Raw genomic sequence first — 23,646 nt, forward strand, 5'->3', positions numbered from 1 at the left:
GTCCAATCATATACTTCATTTCCCAAGCTAACTTCCAAAAGGACAGTAGGGGATTCTGGCTGATCATTATTCTCATCAGGAGGTGCAGATGTTGCTGTGGCATGGAATTCCTGAATATTCTCTGGTAGTATCACTGTGTTGGAACACTGCTGAGTCTCCTTTTTCTGTTCTGTTACTTCAATCACTTCGATTGATGAGACACTGGGAGGGGGTGAAAGAATGATAATTGGAGGAATGATAGTCTTCTGTTTCTTCTTCACATCCTCAATCTTCTTCCCTCTAGCCTTGACTTCTCCAGGCATGTTCTTCCTTCTCTTGGGAGCTTGACTCTCTTCGTCTGCATGAATCCTGACATCACTGACAGTCCTCTGATCATCCTCAGAAGTAGACTCTTCCGGCTTCATCCTTTCATAAGTGAAGGGAACACCCATGTCAACTAATTTGTTCATCTGCATATCCACCCATGTGCGGGAGAAATTCAAGACCTCTCTCATCAATACATTCAGGTCAATCTCTTCTGACTCTGACCAATTTGGCAATAGGATTGCCTTCTTCATTTCATTCTCATAATGTTGTTGTGTATGATCTCTATCATCTAATACTTGATCAGGGATGAGGAAAAGTCCACACTTCCTCATGAAATCCACTGACATTCTGGACCACATTCTTCTCTTCACTGCTTGCTCGTCCATCAGGTTAGCCCAATAATCCTCTATGTCAACCTTATGAGTGAACTTCTCTCCTCTGATCCTTCCGACCTTCTTGTCTGGATCAAATCTTTCTCTTTTCTTGTAGGTAGCAAATCTATAGAATGCAATCTCCTCACCTGCAGTGCTGACAGCTATGGCGGATTGGCAGACCTCTGATGTCTTCTCAATTGAAATAGGGAATGTCATTCCTGTCCTGTGCTTCTCTCTCTGGATAACATCGAACTCTAGAAGTTGTCTTACCACTTCCAACAATATCATTCTGTCAGTTGGATACCTAGGAAGTCTGTAGGGTTCAGATTGAAACCCATGAATCCTAAGGTATGTGAAAGTGGGAAACTGTATATACCATGATCCATATTTCTCTATTAACTCTGTTGCCTCCTTGGACAATCTTCTGTGGATTCCGCCCTGCAGCATCCGTGTGATGTACATAGTGAATGCATCATTCACTCTCTTGTAGTCTTCAATTCTGTGCATACTCAACTGGGGGTAGCATTCATAACTCTTAAATTGTCCTTGCCCATTCCTGACTTCACCTTTGCATATTAATCCTCTGTATGAAACGAATCGTGCGAGGAGGTACACCAGGTAGGAAGTCATGGGGAATGACTTGGATCGCTCTACATTTCTCAACTGAAAATCCAGATTGTCGCTTATGATCTTGGACCAATTCACTAGTGTTCCTCTAAGACAATCCTGGATGAAGTAGAACATCCATCCATGAAATATTGCTCCCTGCAACATTCCTATCACTCTATTGAGTAGGAATATCAAATCACTATATTCCTCCTTAAAATCTACGCACATAAGTGTCTTGGGAGCCTTGGAATGATGATTCCTAGGTTCAATCATCCACTCTTTATTAATTAAACTCTTGCATACACCCATCTTCTTCGTGTATTTGTCTGCATAATCCTCCTTGGTCACATCCTTCATGTCTGTACTGCGTGGAATTCCGAACACCTCAGCAATATTAATTAAACTCTTGCATACACCCATCTTCTTCGTGTATTTGTCTGCATAATCCTCCTTGGTCACATCCTTCATGTCTGTACTGCGTGGAATTCCGAACACCTCAGCAATGGCATCCTCAGCAAGGTAGGCGATGACAACGCCCTTAGGACTCTTGATCATTCTTGTGAGCGGATCGTAACATCGTGCACACTTCAGGATCAACTCACTGCACTGTATGGATTGTGGAAACCCAACGGCATGGAAAATGCCACTCTTCATAATATTCGCATATGCTGGAGAAGGAACCTGATCTCTGGATCCGAATATCCAACGTTGCATTTGGTCGAAGTCCAGGAAATGCATGTTGGTATCAGTGATCTCCTTCCATCTGGAGGAAATCTTAAACTCTGGATAAAATCCAGTCTCCAACGTCTTTAGCAGCTCTTTCCTTTCCTTGTATCCTGATTTTGACATCGCACCTGTACGAAGCTGGAAGTTAGTCCTAGGATAAAAAATAAATACTTGTAATAAAATTCCTGACTTTCTAAAGATTTAGCTAATTTAGAGCATGGAGTCAGGAAAATAATCCATACACTTGGTAAATTTTAGCAATTACGTTCAAAGTGTGACAACACTAAGGCATGGAAGCCTTCCATAAATTCATTTATACCTCCTTATGCTTAGAAAATATGCAAGCAAAGAATGCAAAGGAGTATACCGGATAAGTGGTGACTAAGGAAAAGTGTGAAAGGTTGTGTTTTCACACAATGAATGTCTCAAGACACCTTCCGCAGTCAACAATGGAGGTCAAAATTTTGAAGACAACTTGAAAAATCAGACTTTCAAAAACATGTTGTAGTCTTCAAAATGTGCATAAAATCAATAAAAATCAGTTTTATTGATGAGAACAATCATTTTCTGGAATATAAGTATGGCTGGTAAAAATTTAGTTTTCTGAGGACAAGTCTGAAAATCGAACACTTTAGACTTACCAGCACCTTGCAAAGTGGTTTAAATCCCTGAAAATGATGAAAAATTGCTAAGGAAACAGCCCCAAGCAAATTCGCCAAAATTGGTTAGGTGGCTGGAAATGAAAATTTCTGAGGACAACCGCCTAACAATGGAGTTTCAGACTTGCAACAACGATAAAATGGTCTAAAAAATGCACAGAAAACTCCATAAAACACCTCCGAATGCTAAATGTTTAAGTTAGAATTGGCTGGGGCAATAAAAACTTAAGTCTGAAAATTAATGGCAGCCATTAATGGAGGTCAAAATCTGAAGCAAACTTCAGATCTGAAGCAAATCAGCAGGCTGGAAGTGATGGCAGCCACCAAAAATGCATGAAAATCATCAAAACATGGCACCAAAACACCTCCCAAGCAAAATCAAATTTTCCCCAAGTCTAGCGCGAAAAATGGAATTTTGAAAATTGATGTCAATGGCAGCCTTGATCTGCAACAATGAAGGATGGCAGCAATCTGGAAAAATCGCCCAAGTTGGGGTTGGATACCCCAAACACAAAAAAAATCGCCTTCCTTAGCAAAAAATCTAAATTTTCAAAATTCTGAAAATTGTTGTTAATGGCAGCAATCTGCAGCAATGAAGGTCTGAACAGCAAGCACAAATGGTGGAGGAAAAATCGCCCAAGTCTTCAATCATGAATTTGCCAACTTTTGCCAAGGAGGATAAATCAGCAAGCTGGAAAAAATGGAGGAAAATAAATCCTCAATACCACACTTCACAAAAATGCCTTGATAAAAATTCGCCCAACTTGGAGAAAAAATCGCTTTCATGGAGACACTTGGCAGAAATAATAATAATAAAATAATGCTGAAGTTCCTCTCATATACTTGCTTTCACTTCCAACTTTCACCACACAAGCAATGTGGAATAAAAAACACTTGTATAAATACTTGCTTGGTGAAACCCTAACTTGCTTCTAGAAGATTCAAACATTTAATAATTATTGCAAGTTATTAAATTTGCTTTTAAATTTTAAATAATCATTTAATAATTATTTAAAAGAAATCAAAATGGGGCTTATTTATTAAAATATTCCAATTTAAATCCAAAATAAAGCCTCCAGGGGAAAATCACTATCAGTTGGGATTGAAAAATCCCTTCAAAAATTACTTAAGTGTCAAAATTTGCCCCACAGGGGAAATTCGACCCATGCTTGGACAAAAATCCATGCTCAATTTCATCAAAATGCACAAAAAACCATCCCAGGGGAAAATCGATATGAGTTTGGACAAAAATCCAGACAAAAATGCACTCATTTTGCAAAAAAATCACCCCCCAGGGGAAATTCGATGGGTGTCTGGACAAAAATCCACACTCAAAACTCACTTAACTTGAAAAAAATACCTCCCTAGTGGAAATTCGACCTCAGTCTGGACAAAAATCCGAACTCAAAACTCTTCATAATGTTCCTAGTGGAAAGTTGATCCCTGTCTGGATAAAAATCCGGACAAAAATCCTTACAAAAATGCTTAGGGGAAGATCTATCCCTGTCTGGATAAAAATCCGGACAAAAATCCTCACTTAGTTGTCACAAAAATCCTGGTGGAAAAACGACCCAGGCATGGAATTATCCTTGCACTCCAGTCCGCACTCTAGTTCGCACTCCCAGGGGAAATTCGATGGCAGTCTAGATAAATCCTGACACTTAGCCTAATTTTAGCATTTCCAGGGGAAAATCGCTCTAGGTGTGGATAAATAGTGGGGGAAATTAGTGGCCAGTATGGATTCCAGGGGAAACCCATGTGTAGTATGGATTTTGAGTGGGGAATGGGTTGGGTAGTCTGGAATGTGAGGGGAAAATCACCTCTAGCATGAATTTTGACCCTTTAACCCTTGGAATATGAATTTCCCTTAGGATTTTATCATTTTAACCAGTCAAAATCACTCAGCGACTTTAAATTTAACTGGGCTTAGACTAATTTTCCAAAAATATGAGCGAAACGCTAGGAAAATGTTGGAATAAAGTGCGAAACTGTTGACGTGGATGAAATCGCATCGCTGCAAATTCCATACGGCCAACGCAGAATAGAATAAACTCATTGAGTATCCTACCCTCTCTTGAAATAAGGGAATCCCTAATGCTATTTTCTACGTTTTGATCAATGGGGATAACCTCAAGGTTTCTTTTGTCAGGTCTTGACTGCGGGATCTCTCAGTGGCTTGATGTGTTTTTGCTGGAAACACAAGGGGGCTTACGTTTGATTGGCAATTCCATATACGAATTCCCAGGGACTTCTTACGGTTTTCTTTCAGGTGATGTTGGTTAATTTGAAGCTGATTTAGCAGGACTGCAGATTTCAAAAAAGGGGATAAAATTGGGAGGAAAGAAAGGAAGGTTAGGGAGAAAGAGAACTGTAAATGTTAACTAGGACAACAGATTTACCCAAGCAGATAGACACCTCCAGGAAACCAAATTAAGCATCATCAGTCATTCAGACACAATGTTTGCATAAACTTAGTGCAATCTTCAAAGGAGAAACCAGATTTTCATATTACCAAATACAATATTAGAACTTCTACATTCATGATATGTATACATTTGATAATCGAACTGAATCATAAAATAGCCCAGATTAACCATGCAGAAAGGAAAAAAAGCAATCAGCTATCCTCTAATGGTATGGACTGTGAAGGTTCTATCAGATGCTTGGTAAGAACTGCTGTACAAAATGAACAGACATAATTTAAAAACTTTCTAATTTAAATGAAGAAGGAGACCATGCACTCACAAGGAAATTTGAAGGTAATTTTAATCCATTGTATTAATTCCTGCAAAATTTCTTCAGAGCTTTCGCAACAATTCAAGAACTTCCTCCTTTTATGAGGGAAAACCAGTCCCCTTAAATAGGTTTCCAAAAATGGATGAATGGCCAAGATCTAATCTAGACAAGTGGCCCAGATTCATCCTTACAAAAAGAGGGACCCACACTCATAAATAGGGGGATAAATATCTACAACTACCCCAAAAGGAGCAATAACTACCAAAGGATAATTACAACTTTGAAATAATCCAAAAAAAAGGGAGGTGCACAAAAACTTTACAATATGTTGACCAAAAGTCAACTGTCACCTTTTTGGGACAAAAGTGCACCTTTTAAGACTTGGAGGGAAAAAGGCATTTTTGAGAAACTATTTTCTCTATTCTGGTTTCACATTCCTTTTGCAGAAACTGGTCCTTGCCATGCAGGTATTCTCGCCATAAATCACGACCTGCTGCTCGTTCCTCGCGGACATATTCCTAAAACTTGATGCATAATTGGAAGAGGGGATTAAAAGGTGGCATGGGAGGGTGGCGAATTTTGTACTGCATGCCTTCGAGATACTGGTCCACGTGCCTTAAACCGTCCTTCCAGCTGGAGCGATTACGCTCGAAGCACAATATGTCTGAATGGAACTGACCAGCAAAACTCAAGTCTTCAATGGAATAAGAAACCTTATCTGCTCCCAACCTTTCCTCCCAATCCGGCCGGATTACACTGTCGGACAGGTCATTTATCCACCCCGAAACCATTGATCGGAGGATGGTCTTGCCTAGTTCTTGCATGTTCCCCAGAATTGCCTCACATGCGTCATTTTCTTTGTCAATAATTTCATGGGCGTCGTTCTTCATGGTGACGGTCCAGTACCATTCCTTGAGAACACTGATGCTATGGGGATCCAGGATGTCAGGCAGTGTGGGAATTTGTGTATGTGTCCAGAAAAGAGCTCTTAGGAGGGGAAGGGTAGAGGCCGCTACTTCATGCATGTGAAGGGATTCCCTCTTTACTTCCAACAGCCTGACTAGAGTTAGCTCTCGATGGAGAGCCATTTCCTTTACTTCTTTGAGGATCTGTTCTCCCTTTTTCTTGATGTCCTGCACCCATTCCTTAACGGCCTTTGAGGTATCCCGGATTCCTTCAAATTCAGTTGTGGTCCTTTGTGCTAATGCCATTGGGGGAATATGGGATTCAGAGGGGTTGTGTAGTGGCCGTAGGAGCTTATCGATGTATCCCTCGGCTTGTTCAGCACGGGCCCGATACATATCCTTTTCAGCCGTGATTTCCTCGAGCTGTCTGAGTATGTTCTGCACTGAGTCCCTGAATTCCTCCTTTTCTTGCTCTTTTGTAGCTCGTCCGATGGGGACAGTCGTAATGCTATAATCTGCCAGTGTTAATTTGATCTGCTGGCTTGTTTACGGGCGGGGTAGCAATATGAAGAGTGCGGTTCCTTTGCTCATCCTTGGTTATCTTAGAGTATGTTCTTGGTTTCTTCTTCCCTTTTGCTTTTGCTTGATCCATTCGTGAGAAGATGTCCTCTAGATCGATGGGCACCTTGGTGGCGGCCCTGCGCTGAGCTCTAGCGATCAGCCACTCTTGAGGCACTGTCTGGGTTGAGGATAGGGTTAAGTTAGCACCTTGTTCTCCCATGCTTTCAACTGGTTGATCACAAATTAACAGTTGTCCCGCCATCGGAGGGGTGGAAGAAGGAGGAAGCTCCTTGTTTGCATCTGAGTTCTCCCCTATCTCACTGAATAATTGTCTGACATCTTCCTATGATGGTGGCTCCTTGGTTCCCTCGAGCTCATGGATCTCGTCTGTTCTTTGTTCCCCTTCGACAGTTGAGTCGTCCTTGGCTGCATGGAGGAGTAGCGATTCGTGGCGGCTCTGCTGGGTAGGTTCATGCACTTCGATCCCCTGGGTGGATGGGATTTCTCCTTCCTCTATTTGGTCACCCGGCTTAGTCGGATTGGGGCCCTTTTGCTCGGTGTCCGGCATATCTGGAGCAGGAGGATCATTGGCTTGGAATGCCTCTATGTTGCTCTGGGAAGGCGGAGCAGGTATGCAATCCAAATCTATGGCGTCGTCGGACGAACTGGGATCCCTTGAGGATGAAGTGGTCTCTGGCCTTCTTATGGGAATCTTCTCCCTCCTTGTTCTCTTGGATGCCCGAGTCCCTCTGCAAGCCTTAGTTTTCTTCCTTTTCTCTGGTTTTTCAGCTGATGTCCTTTCATCTTCGGAAGACTGAGAGTCGAAACTGCCCATCAGATGGTAAGTAAACTGGACCCCTTCATGGACTAGCCTCTCGATCTGGTGTTGTAACCATTGATCCGTGTATCTTGCCGGGGCTGCCATGACTGCTTCGAAATCCGTGATTGGGTCTTGAGACCAATCAACGCCTGGCAAGAGATGCCTTACTGCTTCGAATTCCCGAACTTGGAGACAGTTCCCCGAGTCTGTGAGCTGATCCGGGACCTGACGGTACTCAAAGAGTCGCATTTGCTGCACACTCAATCTAGAATATTCCCGTCGCCTGACTTCGTAGTCATCGGAGTAATTTTTCCAGTAATCTTCAATTGACTCCTTTGCTCTGTAGCGCCTACCGTAAGCTCTCTTTGCCAAATTGTCATGATCAAAACATTTTCTTGGGAAATGTTCCTGTAGGCCATAAGAGGCTAGCTCTGCAAGGGACTCTTCTGCTAGGGTGGGAGTTCTCAATTGGACATCATGGTTGCCTATGATCATTGGAAGTGCGAATCCAGCCTGCTTGCTTTCTCGTAATAATATGCCGGCAGGGCGTGATTGTCTTGCCACCTCCATGAGGACTACTTTATCGATTGGGTACCGCGGAAGTCGAAGGGGGGCACCTTCAAAGCCAGCAATTCGGATGTAGGAGAATCTTGGGAACTGAATAAACCAGGCCCCATACCTCTGCACTAAAATGGTAGCTTGCTCCGAGAGCCTTATGTGTAACCCTCCCTGCATTAGCTTGACTAGGCGCATTGTGAAGGCGTCGTTGACACGTTCGTACTGTCCGACCGCGTAAGCCGGGCTGCTCTTTTCCCTTTGAGCTATATCCTGGTAGTGCAGCTGCGGGTAGCAATCATAAACCTTTACCTGACCAGGCCCATTCCCGATCTCACCTTTCATTATTAATCCTGGCAGTGGTTGATTCTTTGCGAACATATAGACCAAATAGGAGGTCATGGTGAAATACTTCTTTGTCTCAAGCTCAATCAGCTGAGCGTGGATGTTATCACTTATGATCTGGGCCCAGTCAAACTTAGACTTTCCGGCAAAGACCTGTTCTGTAAAATAGAACATCCATTCTTCAAAGTAGTTGGACTTAGGAAGTCCCATGACTCGGCTAAGTAAGGTGACCATATCGCCATGTTCATTATGAAAGTCACTTCTGGGGGTCTTTTTCACAATCCTGGTGCTTGAAGGCCTTTTCTCTTTGAACCATTCTTCGTTAATCAATGCCCTGCATCGGGCTGGGTTCATATCATACGCCCCCTGTGCCTCGTCCATTGTTGTAGCTATGGGATTATTTGGAAAGGGGATATCAAATGCATCACCGATAGCCTCAGGGGAGAAGTCGGCAATAGTGATATCTTCCAGAAGCACTAATCTGGACTTTGGCTCGTAATGCCGAGCAGCTTCCACTACTAATTCATAGTTCTGGATTGCTGGAGGAAAACCTGCTGCTTGGGCGATGCCACTTTCCAGCATTTGCCTAGGCCTGCCATATGCATTGGGTGAGAAGACCCGATCCCTGAAATCCTGAATATCAATGTGGCCAAGGTCGGTGTCACCAATGTTGTCCCAGATGCTCTGGACCTTTGACTCTCTTAACCCTCCCCTCTGATACTGATACTTCATTCTTTCAACTTTCCGTGGGATGTCTGATTTGGATGCTCGTGAGGTTTCTGCTGCAGCGGGTGTTTTTGATGATTCTGCCGCTGATTTAGGCATTTATCCTGATTGGAGCGAATGATGGGTGATTGCCCGACCTTGTCGCGCGGGGCGAGCGGATGACCCTGCAAAATTTGAATCCCAACGGTTATCCTTCCTGTTTAAATTTTCGCGGTTTGGAAGATGAAAGAGGATTTATCAATTTCACATGGTTCTGTGCTTAGCAACCTGAATTTTAAATGGTTGATGGGAGGATGATGCAGTGTCTTACCTCCTTGTTTTCGGATCTAACCTTCGTGGGTTTGCTCGCCCTGGCCTCCGCGTTACAAACTGTGCCTTCTGCGATAAAGTTTTGCTTGCTTTTTTGGACTTCGTTTTCTGCGTTAAAGCTTTGCTCGGAGCTTTTTGGACTTCGCTTTCTGCGTTTAAGCTTTGCTCGGAGCTTAGGGTCTGGAGAGTTGATCGCACTATGTTTCGCTTTTAAACTTTCACCTTGGAATTTCGGACGCTTAGGGTCCGAAAACGTTTTTTGCCCTATCACTTTGTTGAAGTTCGGACGCGAGGGTCCGAAATGAGTGTATCGCACTATGTTTTAAAACCTAACTTTCGCCTTTTGAAGTTCGGACGCGGGGGTCCGAAATGGGTGTATCGCACTCTGTTTTAAACCTTAACTTGCCTTTGTTGAAGTTCGGACGCGGGGGTCTGAAATGAGTGTATCGCACTATGTTTTAAAACTTAACTTTCGCCTTTTGAAGTTCGGACGCGGGGGTCCGAAATGGGTGTATCGCACTCTGTTTTAAAACTTAACTTGCCTTTGTTGAAGTTCGGACGCGGGGGTCCGAAATGGACGTTTTTTAACTTTTAAACTTTCCCTGTTGAAGTTCGGACGCGGGGGGGTCCGAAGTGGGCATTGTTTTGCACTGCATTAAAACTTAACTTCGCCTTTGTTGAAGTTCGGACGCGGGGGTCCGAAATGGACGTTTTTTAACTTTTAAACTTTCCCTGTTGAAGTTCGGACGCGGGGGGGGTCCGAAACGGATGTTTTAAACTTTTAAACTTTCCCTTTTGAAGTTCGGACGCGGGGGTCCGAAGTGGGCATTGTTTGCACTGCGTTAAAACTTAACTTCGCCTTTTGAAGTTCGGACGCGGGGGTCCGAAATGGGCGTTGTTAACTTTTAAACTCTCCCTTTTTGTCATTTCGGGGCTTAGGGTCCGAAAACGGCATTCGCCCGATGTTTTGGCTTTGCCTTTTGCTTTGTTGAAGTTCGGATGCGGGGGTCCGAAATGCGCGTTGTGTTATGCTTAAAAACCTAATCTTTTGCCTTGGTTTAAGTTCGGACGCGGGGGTCCGAAATGGACGTTTTGTTATGTTTTAACTTAACTTTCACTTTTCGGGACCTAGGGTCCGAAAACGGCGTTCGCCTTATGTTTTTAAAACTCAACTTTTGGAAATTTCGGACCTGGGGTCCGAAATGCGATTGCCACCTTATGCTTTTAAATTTTGAATTTTCACTCTCGGACGCTTGAATCCAAAAGGGGGAGCGCATAACGTTTCCTTTTTACCTCAACTTGACTTTTGCCAAGTTCGGACCTGGGGTCCGAAAAGGAGATGCATCATGTTAAACTTTGAAATTTTGGAACAAACTTTCGGTATTTACGCCCGAAAGCCAGATCAGTCAAGAGGACTCATTGGTTCATTATTCCAACGTCGATCAGCTTACGAACTGATCACGAACTCGCTCGAGGAGACACGAGAAACTCTGTTTCGATTCTCGGGATGACGATAAAAAACTCAAAACCGGAAAGGGGGACCCTGTCGGCGACAGGGGGCGTGTGCAACGCACAACAGAAACCAACTTAAATATTACCTTAGGAGCGAGAAAACAACTCCAAAAGGTCTGTGAATATCTTAGCACTTTAATATCACTTGATGCGCATGTTTAAAAACACGTTAACGTTCAATATGTCTACACTTAGACAAAACTTAGGATCATTAAAATATCATCTTTTGCAACTTGATCCTAACACTTCAAAAACCCTAGACGGCACTAGGCATGATCAAAACTCCGAGACTCGGGCATGGGAAACGCAAAATTGCCCACTAGGCAGCCAAAACCCTAACCTAACAACGCAGGAAGCTGGAAAAGAGGGGGTCCCCGTTAGCAATGGGGCGATGTGTGAAAAGGTCACAACACCACCCATATATCAAAATGAGATTCCCTTTTCAAAATCCAGTCCCTAACAAACTAGCCTTAATTGACCAAATTCATTGTTTTTCAGTATGCTTTTCATTGAACTGTGTGATTAGAAAAAACACAAAACTGTAGGTTAAAAAACCACAGGCTTTAGTACCATGCGAGTGTTTAAATGCAATATTCATAATTAACAAAAAGTAAATATTCACAATATGCATTGAAATATTTGAATATAGAGAATTGAGGAGGAATCCCTCAAGGATTCCAATATCACAATATATTCAATAAGAATAGATTGCAATTTTATGTGGATAGTGGGTAGGCACAATTACTAATTAATATTGCCCGTTCAATTATTAATTTGTCACACAACAGGCTCGATGACACAGACTCTCATCCATTCTTTTAACAAATTGTGCAGAGAAAGAGTTGAAAATTGATACTTCTGAAGGAACTGTTACAAAGAAATCATCTATTACTTGGGATGATTAATCTCAAACATTGTTTGATGGAAATTGCTGGGTAAAGGATAGCTTGTTTTTATGGGAAAGAATAAATTTTTCAGATACTAGCTTGTTAAAAAATTTCTGTTGTTGAAAGAGGAGTTGATTTCACTTTTGGAGTAAAGGGGATGCCATTGAGATACATGTGAGCTTTATGCACACAGCATATATAAAGAGTGCTAAGTTTGTTTTAGTTTTTGAACTCGTTATGAATTTGCCCTTGCCCAAGTTATAGTTATAGTTATAGTTAATTGGAACTTGTCAAACTATGAGAAAATAAAGATTATGCATTGTGTTACACAGGCAGTTGAAGAAAAACTATTTACGAACAGTACACAAGTCGTTGCTAGAGATGGGGCAACTGTTTCTCCAAATCCAAAAATCAATGCCTCTGCCTCTTCGACAGTAAAACAAGAATCTCTACAAGATAAAAGTACCGAATCGAGGACCATGCCATCTTCTATGGACCCAGAAGTCAGAACTAATTTGGTACCTCTGGGTGCTCCAGTTATGCCAGATAAAAAGGTTGATGTAACTACACCAGTTCCGTCATCTTTGGACAGAGATGTTGGAGTGAATTCAGCATCTCAGACTGCACCAGTGGAAGTTTCTTCTCAGGCTCCTTCCTTGCCCAGGGCATTGTCACCATATCCACAGGTACTCCATGGTTTGTCGATGCGTTTGAAACTGCTTTCTATATTGGATGCAATGAATTTATTTTTCGCAATATTCTTATCCTCTATTGTTAACTCATTGGTCTTCTCTGTAGTATCCAGATTTGAAACCGCCAACATCACCCACTCCATCTAAACCAACCAGCAAAACTGTGGATGCTGCTACCGATAATGGTGCAGCTATGGCAGATGAGAAGGTGGTTGTTGGTGTTAGTGAGACCCCTTTCTTCTCCCAGGCATTGTCACCATACGCACGGGTATCATGTGGTCTTATCATTTTTTCCTTTTTTGATGCATCTAAACTACTATGTATAATTAATGCAGAGAATGTTGTTTTTGATGTTACACAATTGATATTGTTTGTAGTATCCAGATTTGAAACCCCCAACATCACCAACACCATCAAAGCCAACTGGAATGGCTTTGGATTCTGCTACAAACAATGGTCCAGTGATTTCTGACCAAATTGTTGACGGCTCTGCCCGAATTACTAAATCGGCAATTGAAACCCCTTGCTTCTCACGGCCATTGTCTCCATATGCACAGGTATCAAATATTCTAATCATTTTTGGTATCTTTCTTGATGCATCTATATAGTTAGTAGATTGGATGGAAAATTGCTGTATCTAAAGCTTTACTTGTCATCTAGTTATTTTGTTGATATCTTGTGCAGTATCCAGATCTGAAACCCCCAACATCACCAACTCCATCAAAACCAAGTTTGGGTAAAGCTATAGATGCTGCTACTGGTAGAATTCCACTGGTTTTGGATCAAAATGTTGATGAACTTGCTCCAGCAATTAAATCTGCACCAATTGCACCTGCTTTTGAGGCCTCTTGCCATTACAAAACATTATCACCATACTCTGTGGTAATTTATGGTTTTAGAATGATATTATTTTCTTTATTTCTACAAACAAAGATGCTTGCATATATATGGAAGATTGGTTTTCAAGGCACGCTTATACTCTACTTGTCTGGATGATTTTGTGTGCAGTATCCAGATTTGAAACCACCCACATCACCAACTCCATCAAGGCCTTGAGGAGGTTTCCCCAATGGGCCCTGTACGCATTGAAGAGGTTTCCCTAATTGGCCTTGTACATAGTTTGAAATGAACATATCCACTCAAAACTTCCATGTTACTGGCAGATGGTTGCAATTTTCTGTTTGTAAATTGATATTTTACCTTGTGGGTTTTCTAATTCAAGAAGTCAGTCACATTCAATTATCTATTTCACAATCCTGTATGGAAATATCCTACGGTTGCAAGTTGAGAACTAGTGAGGATGTAGTCAAGGAATTTCCTTGTTGATTAGGAAAATTTTATAGGAGGCTTATTATGGCTGTTGTAAAATTGCGACTAAGAGTGCGTTTATATTCTTAGGATAGTAAGTGTGAAGCAGCCTGGTATTCTATTACCTTTTCTGTAATTCTTTTTCAATCAATTTGTTGATGAATGATTTTGACCATAAAATGTTTAAATTTTTTTTGTTAACAATGTTGTTTGTTCCGTTTGATGCCTTTGGGTCATGAGTCATGAAATAGGTACCATCAATGGCTTGTGTATATGTGAAGTGATGAAAACCCCACCAAGTAGTTGAAGCAGAATAGTTTTATTTAATATATTGCATTGATTAGTATATACAAATTTTATACCATATTTGGATGCAACTACATCGTTGGCTGCAAACAAAGATAAAATTCCCTTTTGTTGATGAATTGTATGGTAAAATTTTGAGTGATTGTGCAGCTTTATATTAACAGCCCTGCTTTATCTACCCAAGTTCAATATCTTAATGTATAACATCCATAACACTTCTTTTTGTTTAATTAATGAAAAATGAAGAAGAAATACAGGTTTGGGTTTATGAATGGCCATAGGTGGGAAAATCAGAAATGGAGGCAGAGAGGTTCCAGGCAGTTCTTATCAGGTGTTGACAGACTGTTGGGAGCCAGATTTTCTGCGGGCTTAGTTGTGGTCACATGGGCACAATATCCATTGGGAAAAACTCTCCTGATGCTATTCTCTTCAAGGTTGCTTGAAGTCCTTGCAGTTTCCGCTAAGATTCCTGTTGTAGTTCTGGAGTAGAGGCTGAAAGAAGCTTTCTATCCAATATGGTGATACTAGTTTCAGTCAAGGACAGGTCAAATCATGTGAAGGAGTTTGGGAGTTGATGAAGAAGGTGTTGGGTCCCAAAACCGTTGCTCCACCTCCTAAATAAAAATCTCACTCACAAGGCCAAGGTTATTGTCATGCGAATGAAATCTGCTCATCAATTGACCATGGAAGTTTAAAGGCCAACTCTACGAGAGTGAGTTAAATCAACTACACTTTGAGCTCAAGTTAGACTCAGGAGGGAATTCCCAGGTGTACACATTAACTGGTATTGAATTCACACAAAATGGACTATTAACAATTAACGATAACCAAACCAACTTATTGACTTGGGCGCAAAGACTGTTATTGGACCAAGAACAACTGGCTGCCTCAATAATCCCTATGTAGTTGATAACAATATGCAATTATAACCTGTTGGTGTAGGTTTTATTACCCACCGAACACAAAAAAATGTCCAAAGACACTCTATCCTCTCTTGAACAAAATCACCGCATATGCTAAGATTGCAAGAAGATCATATGGCGATTCCAAGGTTTCTTTTGTCAGGTCGTGACGTGTGGATAAGCTCAATGGGCGCTGTGATATGCTGGTAGTACACAAAGGGACTTACGCTTGGCTCATTCAATTCACAATGAAGATCTAGACAATGAAGCTCTATTGTTTGGGTCTTGGATCATGGACTTCAAGAAAAATGAAAAGGAGACAAAGGTTTAGAAGTTCTTGTTATCACTTGAACCTGTACCCCTGTTTGCTAAGCTATCAACTTAGCAGGCTTGTGACACATGGGAACCCTCCTAGGCCTGTGGGTTGCCTAAAAAATGGAGTGAACCTCCAGAGTAAGCTGGTTCTTTTCAGATTCTGCACCTAAACTAACAATTTCTTCAGGGAAAAGAGTAAGGAGGAGAAAATGTAAAACTAAAATTTGAATCTAAGGTGATTGCACCAGATGGTATTTTTGAAATCTAACTAAGCAAAGGACACACAGTACAATAGTGATAATAAACCCTTTTTTACACTAACCAACAACCCATGACCCTTGCATCAATGCTTCAAAAGCAGGCTGGATAATCACAGTCCTAAGAGGGAAAAATCCTTTTCACAACCTAAGACTATTAATCATTAAAAAACACAGCTTATGACCTGCAAGTAGTATATATGTTTCTGCATAAGGCATCAAAAGGAAATGTAAATTTTAAGGGGGGCAAAAGCCAACCACCAAAGAACTGACTAACCCTGAAGATGCAGTAACAGAGAAAGATGAGAAGTAGAGCAGCAAACCAAGCTATTATCCTTGCCAAACAGGTATCACCAAGCTTTATAACTCCTGAAAATGTGTTACAAAGACATCCCTTCTTGCAGAGAGAACTAAAAAAATTACAGTCTGCTCCAAGATGAATGAATCAGAACCCTTACAAAAATGAAGGCTCCCAGTATATATGTTTTTTTCCCAGAGTTATCAAGAAGACTCCACCTCCTCATTTTAGGTCGAGCAAACTCAAAAAACCTACTTTTTGGGCCTCAAAAATATCTCAAAAGGGATAAACCTGAGCCAAAAGGCTAAGTCATCCATTCTGCAACCATAAAACCTCATAAATGCAACATAAATGACCCTGAAATGCCTTTGACAGGCCTGCAAGCTCTCATAAATGCAAAAATATCCCTCCCTTTGCCCAAACAAAATATCTAATAAAGTGATTTTTTTTTTAAAAAGATTTATTATTATCTGGTCAGACATTTGTTTGACTTTATTTTCATTTATATTTAAAGGTTTTAATAATATAAAAATAATAGAATTGTTTTATTTAAAGTGATAAATAAACCACTTTAATAACACAATTTTATTATTTTTATTTATTAAATAATAAAATGTAATAAAAAATATATTTAATAAAAGTGTTTGATTAACACTTTAATAAATAAATTTTTTTATTATATTTTATTATTTTTTAAATATAAAATAAAAATAAAATCAAACCTATGTTTGATCAAATAATAATAAATTTTTAATAAAAAGGAAAACTTTAAAAACATTTGCTTACATCTTTGAGGGCGTATTTTTTGAGTTTTTTCAAAAAACTTGCTAAGCTAAATGCAAGAGGGGACAATGAGTGACACAAGGTCACTTAGGAAAAAGAAAGTTTTACAAAATTTTAAAGTGATCAAAATCACTTGGAAGCATGTTGCGAACCTTAACATGCGGCCCCCATGCATATTGCGTGGCATAAGAAAGGAAAAGAAAGTGAAGGAAAATAGAGATGATTTCGAAGATATTTTAGGAGAAAAAATAACCCTAAAAGCTCATTTCGCCTCTTCACATTTGATATACAAGACTTCTGGAAACTTCGCTCTGCATCCTTCTGGGCGCCGCTAGGGTTCGAACTGGGCGTGGAAGGAAGAAAAATTTTGGTCTCTTCACTGTTTTGGGTGTCGAAATGGTTGCTGGGCCTCTGTTTCTCCTTACGGCCTGCTCTTTGTCTGCGTTTTTGCTAGTTTCGGGCTCATTTTTTGGAGCCGCTGTGGAAATCCGTTGCGTTTCTGAGCATTTTTTGGGTGTTCGAAGTGACTCCTTCCTTGCTGGGCGCGATCCTTTCACCTTGCATCCGTTATTCTGCACAGGTCCGCTATCCCTTACCGATTCTAGAAGGAAAAATGCTTTTTTATGAAGTATGCATGGCCTTTCTCTCTGTGTTTTTCGAAAAACTTTGAAGGAATAGATAAACATTAAAAAAAAAATGCATCTGTTATTCTTCACAGGTATTCATGTTCGTCCTTACTAGCATTTAGTCTTGACATACGAAAATCATCTTCTGTGCCAGATAACTCTTTCCTTTCTTGTTCTGTCCAAGAATATCTTTGGCTGTGACCCATGTACTGACTTCCAGGGATGAATTAACTTGACCCGTGCTCTCAAAATTTGGAGTGCCTCCATCAAAGAAGTTCCATTCTGCAATACATCCTTTCCTTCAAGAAAACCAGTAGTTCTTGACAACCTGGCCTTGAAGTAGTCTGACCTCGAAGCCAAAATCACTTGATGGCTCCGGAATTTTTTCCCTTCAACGATGAAACAGACATCAGCATGATCAATCAAAGACATTTCATCAGTATCAAGCTTGCAATGCATTTCAGACTCTTGACAGCACTTTTCTGCCTGATTACTGTTTGAAATTTCACATTTATCTTGAAACTGAATGCCCATTTCCATCTTCTGGCCACATGCAGTTACATCTTGTCCAAAAAACTCCTTTAAGTCCCCGTTTTCACTGGAAACTTCCATGTTTGCACTTGTATTTTTCATAGTCTTGGATATATTCGAACTATCAAAGGTGTCCGAAAAATCAATAAGGCCAGTGCTTTGTCCTATATTTTCTGAACCTTTCATCTCTCTTTGAGACTTCTCAAGCGACAAATGTAAAAGACGGTGCATGGCAGCAGGAAGCCTTTCTTGTTCTGGGAGAGAGGATCCCTGTAAAATAAATCTCTTTTGAGAATCATCGGCATCTCTCAACAATTTATAGTTCGCATATTTTTGATGCTTAAGTTCATTCCCAACAGCAGTTTTCAGTCCCTCACATTTGCACACCTTACATATTCTAACCAAATCTTCCATGTCATCCACAGCTATATCAAGCCTCCAGTCTGTCTGGAATTTCTTCTTGAAAAATGGTGAGCGTGCTACTAAAATAGCTCTATGTGCTTCAATTGGCCTTCCTTGAACATGTTTTAAAGTTGTCAAGAGCATGCAACACCTTTGAAGCTCTTATTGTATGAGCCACTGGCATCAGTCCAGATCTTCTAAACACAAGACTTGAAGGGATCCAGGCTTTATATTTCTCCTCATACGTAGTAGATTGAACATTTACATAGGAACAATCTTTGGGAAATTCCAAACCATTTTTATGTAGCCAAAACTGTTTCGATTCTTGGAAATCCTTGTTTTGTGAGGGTATTGTAGGACTGAATGGCAACTATGTATTCAACTTTTTTGGAAGAGTCTTCCAAGAGTAGCTACAAAACTTCATATTCCTGTCCATATTATTGCTTTTTGGTGGACCATAGATTCTCATTATCTCTTTGAAGAATAAATCATTAACCCTCCATGATCCTTTAAAGTCTGTCATCTTCATATAGTTACTTCAGACTTGCGAACAGACTGCATGGTTGAAACCTTGCTAAACATGAAAGGTTGTTTATCCTTTGCTTTCCTTTCTCCAGCTCTAGGGGCCCTTATTCCAGGAATTGCAGAGAATTTTGTCATAATCTCACCCTTTTATATAGTCTTTATTGTGATACTTCCAACAATAGCAACTTGGCATTTTGTTGTGCATTTCTGAATGACTGTTTGGACTGAAAATGGTGAAAAAAAACAACATTAAAAACTCTCCCTTTGTCATCTGTCATTTAATGCTGTGCATTAAGATATGTATTTTATGAAAACTGTAGCTGCCATTTAAACATTATTCTCTTAAAATCTGCATATTATTTCCAAGGACGCAACTGTCTTGAATTTGTTGAAATGTCTGATCAATCACACCTTTTCCAGCTTATCATAAAAATCTTTTAGGCTTGATGCATAAGATGTCGTCTTGTTGATCATTTGTATGAAACCTTGCCATTCCCCACATGAGCTGGGCTCAACCCTTGTGGGAGCCGCATTCATCTCCACTCATCTTAGTGAACTTTATGACCAGCAAGTTGTCCTTTTTCCTTTTCCTGCACATGAAACAAACCTGTTAGCAAAAAATGCATATGTATGGTGACCTTCCTTTGATCTGATTTTTTGCCTTTCGAGATTCCTTTGTGATGCGAGCTATATGCATTTGATGCACGTAGGGATCATATATATATATGCGTGCATTAGTACATATGTCAGAAATGCAGCCAGCTATTGCTTAGAACAAAATGTTCTAACACATTGTTTGTTTCAACTTTTTGCAGATATCAGAGGGAAAGCATCAACGGACCAGGGTGGAGCAGCAAGACAAAGGCGACGACGAGCGTACCTCAACTGTTCCAGTCATTCAGGCAATGACTGGTTCCATTCTTGACATGCCTTTCCTCATTTTTTCCTTTGTACTTGCATACATATATGTATATTTCCTTTCTGCACTGGATGCACGTAGCTAGTCCCACGGCTCCTTGTGTGGGATGCAATTTTGAATATGAATAAAATACTTTTCTTTTGCAATGAGATGTTTCTCTCTTTATTGTTACAGAATAGAAGTACTTAGAAACACCATCTTTAAAACTCAAAAATAGAGAATAAGTATACACTAGCTTTCCTTTGTTCATGCTAGCATTTCTCAACCTATTTTTCAGCCAGGAGCGAAAAATAGGTAACAGTTCTAATTTGTTCCTAAGAATTCAAGAGACGGTATTGACTCGGTGAAACCAATAACCACGCTTTGCCTCACCATGCTGGGGACAACTACACAAAGTGAGTGCAATCTTCAAGGGATGTGCTTATGATTTTCACGTCATGAATAACTACCATCAAATCGAACAATATTTATCCAGACAAAAGTTAAGCATCCACAAAGTAAACTTAGACTAACTTTACACAATGAACAAAATTCATCTGTTCATCAAAAGTATGAGCGAAAGATTCACCATAAATCAATACTTATCAGATCTTGCATTCGTCTAACAACCATGAAATTAAATTTAAACTATGACGAGGGACAAGAACCATGCAAACTCCAAAATAAGAGAAGTAATCGCACCATCAATTCAAACAATGCATTACTTATTACTTTGGTAGTCACAAACAACAATTTGCTTATCTCAATATGTTTTGCAACATACTTCCATGTTTTACAAACGGGGGGTGAGCTCAATTTATAGGCTTTTCAATTACAATTCAATGGTTAGGATTGATTTCAAATAAACGATCGAGATTACAAAATAAAACCCTAATTAGGGTTTGTCACAACTACCCCTCTACCAATGAGAAAACTACATTTGGGGACACTTGTCCTTTTGCTAAATATAAACCAATAATAAAATAGAAAGTTGTTGCGTTGTGGAGTGTGCCTTCTAGAAGCCTCCGTGGATAGGTCAGGTTCATTGAACCTGGACATGTTGACTTGGAACAATTTGATTGGTTGGAAGATGACGAGGTGCGACCTTAGGGTGTTGGATGTCCTCCTTGGTCACTTTGTTCTTCTTCCAAGTACTTGCCTTAGAATATCTTTCCTTGCCGACAACTCTGTCCTTTGCGCTTACTTCTTCCTAGCTTTGATCTTGGATTCCTTTCAAGATTTTGATCTCTTTTTCTCACTTGCATTTGAATCTTTGAGGTTTGGAAGTCTCCGTTTGGAGCAATGCCTGTGCTTGAAGTTATTAAAATTTTCTTTCCAGTTTGCTTTGAAATTCCTCCTACTTGAACTGGACTGATGTTATCTTTCTAAATTCTCCAATTTGTGTCAAGAAATTGTCTAAGTATGGAAATTTATTTGGAGTACTCCTCTTGTTTCCATGTTTCCATTTGATTTTGATTGGGAGCTTGTCTTCAATTCCTTAGGAGATGAAATCCTTCAAGAAGTTGCTCTGATTGCTTCAATAGGTCTGGGATTGTAGATGAAATCCCCCAAGAAGTCTGAAATTCTTTTTTCTATATTTTCACCAAGTCTGAGGTTTTTTCTTTTTTGATGCTTTGAAATTCTTTCAAGTGCCCTGAATTTGGAGAAGAACTCACCTGTGCTTTTGCCAGTCATGGAGGAAATTGGAATATTCTCTGTGAAGTATTTCCCCCACAGCCAAATTTTGGCTATTCATTTTCATTTTGTAACACCTTCATGTGGACCTTTCAAAACTTAGCCAAGATTTGACTCTTTTAATGTGGAAAACTCCACACTTAGCCATTTTTCATTCCCCCCCTTTTTTTTGTTTCCTCTTGGCAAATTCCAACACTTGGGTCGGACTTTAGAAATTCCTTTCCTTGCTTGGGTGGGACTTCAAACATTTTTTTTCCTCGCTTGGGTAGGACTTTGAAAATAATTTTCCTTCCTCGAACTTTCACTTTCAAACTTGAGAATGAATGAGAATGAAAATGACAAGTTGAAATTGATATAAGGTTGAGAAGTTTGATCCTTTTTAGCATCTTTACATTCTTTCATGGATTCATCGAACCTACTCTTCTCATCTTCCTCAAAATGGCAACTCAATCCCATAAAAAAAAAATTCAAAAGAAAGTTTCTATTCTTGTTTCTTGGCGCCACTTCACACTTTGTCCTCATCTTGTCCATGTGTTGGCAGGATTTTTTTTTAGATTCTTCATGTGTTTAGGAAATTTTCTCCAAGTGTTGGGCGAATTTTCTTGACCTTCCAAACCTGGTCAACTCTTCATCCATGGCAGACTTTGCTATGTGCTAGGACATTCTTTTCATGACCTTGGCGGAGCTCATGTGGTGTCATGCTATTTCCAACTTCAAGATGATGGACTTTATGTGGCCTTAGGCCTTTCTTTCTCCTTCATGGGTGGAGTTTAAGTTTTTCCATGCCATTTCTAACCCTTTGGTGGACTTCATGTGCTTGTATGCAGGGCGGACTTGACACTTGGTCTAGACAATTCACTCTTTTTTTGGGGGTGGGGGGGACTTTGTTGATTGCTATGCCATCTTTGTTTCATGCTTGGAAGAGTTTAGCCATTCCTAGGGACATTTCCATTATGACTTGGGCAGCCTTTACCCTTAGCCATGCCATTTTCATGCTAAGTGCTAGGCAGACTTGGCTAGGTGCTATAACGATTCTCTTTTCCAATCTTGGTGGACTTGGCACCTTGGCAAGACAATCTTTACTTTTACTTTGGCGGACTTGCTACCTTGTCATGCCAATGCTTGCTTTTCCTTGGCAGAGTTGGCTAGGTGTTATGCCACTTTGATGTTTTTCCTAGGCGGACTTGACACTTAGTCAAGACATTCCCTTCATGTGGCATGGCGGACTTCACCCTTCCTTAAGACATTTCTTGCATTGCTTGGGCGGAATCTAACTTGGCACGAGACACTCCCATCTCCCTCCATGGAGGACTAGACACTTTGGCAAGCCATTTGCATGATTTGACTAGGCGGACTTTGCTCTTTGCTAGGACATTTCTATCATACCTTGGCAGAATTCATCATGCGTCAGGACATTTTGTGCTTTTCTCAAGCAAACTTTGTTATGGCTTGAGACATTGCCATTTCCATCATGGTTGATTTTGTATTGGCTTGAGACATGGCTATCTCCATTTAGAAAGTTTTTTTGGCCATTTACACTTGATGGATTTCTCGATGATTTTCCTTGATTTCTTTACCTTGGAGGTACAAACTTGCATTCTGAAGACAGGAACTGACCAAACCCTAGATCTCCTTTCCAAAAATAGAAAAAGCATGGCTCACTAAAAAATAGTAAAAAACTTTCTAAAAGTAGCCATTTCAGGGATCAGTCCCAAATTGCCAAAAACAAAACTCCCTAAAAATTAGAAAAAAGCAGAAAAAACAAACTTTCTAAAAATAGAAAGTTGTCCAATTTGACTCATATCAATTGCGTTTTTCGTCCTTCGGGCCCTCTAAGCACTTTGATGGTGTCTAAACACTGTTCCGATCATGATTTCTCTAATTGACTCTGATGCCTACCTAAAAATTCTAACTCCTCATTGTAAAAAGATTGATGATTAGTAGTTGTGATGCCAAGGCAAAGCCCTAAAAAACAAAAACAAGGGGGTCCCCATTTGCAATGAGGCGATGTGTGAAAAGGTTACAACATGACCCACATGAGATAGATTCATTTGAATAGCTCTCTTGAAGATAAATCT

The 23,646-nt window shown here is 40.3% G+C and overlaps 1 protein-coding gene across 2 annotated transcripts in view; it reads left to right on the forward strand.

Annotated features, from left to right (window-relative positions):
• The window catches only part of LOC131071444 (protein THYLAKOID RHODANESE-LIKE, chloroplastic), a 79,215-nt gene extending 64,981 nt beyond the window's left edge, over nt 1–14,234 (forward strand). The window contains exons 3-7 of one of the 2 annotated variants that reach the window (XM_058007279.2): nt 12,363–12,716; nt 12,829–12,990; nt 13,100–13,279; nt 13,407–13,604; nt 13,731–14,234. In XM_058007279.2, coding sequence (XP_057863262.2) covers nt 12,363–12,716; nt 12,829–12,990; nt 13,100–13,279; nt 13,407–13,604; nt 13,731–13,778 — 942 coding nt within the window. In that variant the 3' untranslated portion in view covers nt 13,779–14,234. The remainder of the gene's footprint in view (nt 1–12,362; nt 12,717–12,828; nt 12,991–13,099; nt 13,280–13,406; nt 13,605–13,730) is intronic. The other variant, XM_058007280.2, reaches the window with a different exon arrangement.
• Nucleotides 14,235–23,646: the final 9,412 nt, after the last annotated feature.

Source organism: Cryptomeria japonica, chromosome 6 (assembly GCF_030272615.1).
Source record: "Cryptomeria japonica chromosome 6, Sugi_1.0, whole genome shotgun sequence".
Lineage (NCBI taxonomy): Eukaryota > Viridiplantae > Streptophyta > Pinopsida > Cupressales > Cupressaceae > Cryptomeria > Cryptomeria japonica.